We start from the raw sequence: 3,498 nt of genomic DNA, 5'->3' as shown, positions 1-3,498 counted from the left end.
GTTTCTATTTATCTTCAAAAAACTCACACCACACAGAATTAATGTCAAACATTATAGATATTATTTTATTTGTATTAAAGTTTTTCATTACTTTTATACAGAGCCAAAATATATATTTTTGTCAACAAAAACCGCCAATCCAGCCAACCCCTCCTTTCACCCACCGTCACACTGGCAAATCAACCTCACAACTCACTAAATGGCTGACAGGCCTTTTACAGAGGGAAGAGCAGGAAGCCGCTGAAGGTGTTGTAGTGGCTTGTGCTGTCATATATCTGGCGGTCGGCATAGAGCTCGGTGTAGACGCTGTCTCCGGCCTCCAGCTGCAGCACGGCGCCGTTGGTGGAACTGTCTTGGCGGTCGTCCCCGATGGTGTCCCAGGTGTGCACCATCTTCTGGCCGTTCTTCGTCAGCGTCATCCCCGAGTTTGGAGTCCCACTGCTGTACATGGTGTAGCTGAAGTAGTACACGCCGGGCACCCGGGCGGTGAAGATGCCCGTGGCCGGGTTGTAGCCGTTGCCCATGTTGGAGATGATCACCGGGTACTTGACCACCGTGTTAATGGAGACGGGGCCGAGGGAGTGGCCCAGCGCGACGGTGAAGGCCACCCGGGGCACCGCGGCCGATGTGCTCTCCTGCAGAGCCTTGATCTGCTGGGCCAGCTCCTGGGTCAGCCTCTGCAGCTCCAGGATCTGGACGTCCAGGCTGGCGCCGGGGCCCCTGGAGGGGTCCGTATCTAGGCACTGGCCACTGGAGAAGATGAAGGCCACCGAGAGGAGGAACGTGCGCTCCATGGTTCTCTTCTGGACTTCTGTTTGGGCTTGAGGTGCTCCTTGGTCTGGCCTTGGTTTAGTTTCTCTAGAGATATTGCGTCAAAGCATACAATAGTTGTAGACCTATTTTAATGCATGCATACATTAGACTCCTCTCTAGCAAAGTGAGTCCAGAATACAGTTAGACAGACCTATTTAAACAGTTTCAGATCCTCCCCACATTGCTGATGTCAAACCCTTACCCTTGTGACTGGTTTACCCAAGCACAAAGGTTAACATTTAGATGACACATCTGCAACGGTGAGGTGGCTGACCCAAGCACAAAGGTTAACATTTAGACAATACAATAAATATGAAACACAGCTATAGATGAAGGAAACAACATATGCATACCCTGTGGTATGCACCTGTACCACAGGGTGGTATCAACTCCACCCCTACCGCGGTGTTGGCGCGTTGCCGACGTTGGCAGTTGGCAAGCCGTTGACATCCATTCTATACCAATTAAGTGTTTAGCAGCTCTCATTTTCTCAACACAAGTTAGTGCATACAAGCTGCCATGACGAGGTAGTTCCCACAAACCAATAAATCCACAAGTTTTGATTGTGTTTTTACACACCACTACGCTGATGGGATGTCTGATGGGAGAGACAATTGGAGAGGAAGAGAGAAAGAGAGAGAACGAGAGCGGGAGATGGAGGTTAGACAAAGTGCGGACACGTACACCTAGTTGTTAACCCGATGGTCCCGGGTTGCAAACGGTTAATTGCAGCGTGGCTTGGACCAATCACGAAACCTCCTAAAATAGACTTAAGATCTTAATTTGTATGAATTGTTTTGGCTCTCTGCGTGCCGAGGCAGAGAAGAGAGAGCAGGGGATTGAACCAAACACACACTGGAGCCCAGAACCTCTGGGAGGCGGAGGGAGCAGAGCCATGCAAAACCAGCATGGCAGCCAACCGGGATTGAAACCCACAGCACAAACAAGCGTTGCACCTTGTTTTCCGTTCCCCAAACCAAACACTGGTTTGGCGGAGCGAGAGTCTCAATGGACCGACATCCACGACCCGTGCATCATAGATGCATGGCTGCATCATCGATGCCGGAAAGCCAGAACTCGTGCTCCATCTCCCGGTCTCCACCGACCAGGACGACCAGCCCCTTCCTCCCCCTCAGTCCCGCCTCCTCTCCCGTCAACGTCGTAAACCGGAGGTCGGTTGGCATCCTTTCTCCCAGCGAAATGGTTTAGAAGGTGCTTGTTTTACGTCATAATTCGTCTCAAGGTTGATGTTGAGGATGATAAACAAGGGTTGGTCTGAAAATGTCCTCCCAGCAACAACAATGGAGTATCAATGTTCATGTTTCCACTTCCTTGGACTGCCAAGCTTTGTGTCTCCAATGGCTTTTTTTGTATCCAATATCAGATCAAACATTGTACGGACAAAACATTGTACGGTCATTATAACAACACAGAAATGAACAATGACTGACTTTGGCAGCTCATATGACGGTATATGTCCCCATGAGGGTGGGATCACCTCTATTCAGCGCCCCCTCCCTCCTCCTGCCTCTGGCTTCGGCCGGTCTGGGTCCTGCTATGGAGGTGGACTGGGATTTACCTGCTGGTAAAGTCCACCATGAGCTCCCAGTCAGTGGACTGGGGAGGAGAAGAGTCCGCACTGGAGCTGGGACTCTGGAAGTGCTCCTGAGTCCACGGATGCTACATGGCCTCATCCGGTGTCATGCTCTTTGCCGGCTCGTATCTCGACATCGCCAGATCAACAAGAACAGGGATCAACATATCTGCAACACGCTGAATGTGGAAGACATTGTTTCCTTAAATACGCACTAAATAATTTCCCGCCAATGGTCACGACCTGACTATGGTCCTGGTGCTGCAACCTCCAAGACTACTTTGTATCTCCTCATAACGAGTTAAGATAGCACATGTTGGAATAAATCGTGAGCGAGGACTTGGGGACCGTATCAAAGTTCACACTTGGGTCAGAGTGGACGGGAGACAGCGTTGGATGAAGTTGAGGAAGAGTCCGTCCTCCATGTCCAGGAGCGCAGACGCCACCTGGTCATACCGTCATATATATACAGACTTTTTTCGACATTTGCCCACTATTTCTATTTCACTATTGTACCCATGCTGCCTTGCCCACAAATTCATTTCACTCTGCTAGGCAGCCTGGATTCCATGGAGCCAATTCCCCCTCAGCGAGGGAACCAATCACAGAACAGGGGGGGGGGAGCCAGAATAATTTTATAGGGGTGGCCAGGCTGGGACCATAATTCACATAGTGGTGGCCACATAAATCAGAAACATGACTGTTTTCATTTAGCATCTAAAGTCAGCTTTACCTGATAGTATTAGGCCTTTTCATACCAATGACATGGTTAACAGGCAGTGGAAAAAACTGTACTAGTTTATTCTAACTGTTCTAGTAGTCCCAGTCCCCAATCCCATTTTACTAGATCGATGCAGTTAACTTAAACATACCCATCTAGAGGGTACATCTAGAGAAAATAAGTCCATTCTATTAGTGTCTCATTTCTCCTAGGACAAAATCACTGTAAGCCAAAGAGTCAGAAATAAATGAATTGATGTATTTATTTACCATCTCTTAACAAAATAACAAAATAAATTCATCATCTTACCATCATCATACATCATTCAATTTGCATCAAATGTGAGTAATCACTAGCCTGGTTGGCACGA

General features: G+C 48.6%; 1 protein-coding gene across 1 annotated transcript; it reads right to left on the bottom strand.

Annotated features, from left to right (window-relative positions):
- Positions 1–215: 215 nt before the first annotated feature.
- LOC311350713 (C1q-related factor-like) lies at positions 216–794 on the bottom strand (the record flags this gene model as incomplete). The annotated part of the gene is made up of 1 exon (XM_084470780.1): positions 216–794. One exon carries the CDS (start codon positions 792–794, stop codon positions 216–218), a length of 579 nt encoding a protein of 192 aa, XP_084326906.1.
- Between the last annotated feature and the right edge of the window lie 2,704 nt (positions 795–3,498).

The sequence above is a fragment of the Micromesistius poutassou genome (assembly GCF_964030765.1).
Source record: "Micromesistius poutassou genome assembly, chromosome: 7".
Lineage (NCBI taxonomy): Eukaryota > Metazoa > Chordata > Actinopteri > Gadiformes > Gadidae > Micromesistius > Micromesistius poutassou.
Note: the sequence above shows the minus strand (reverse complement) of the source record. Positions and strands in the feature narration are given on the sequence as shown.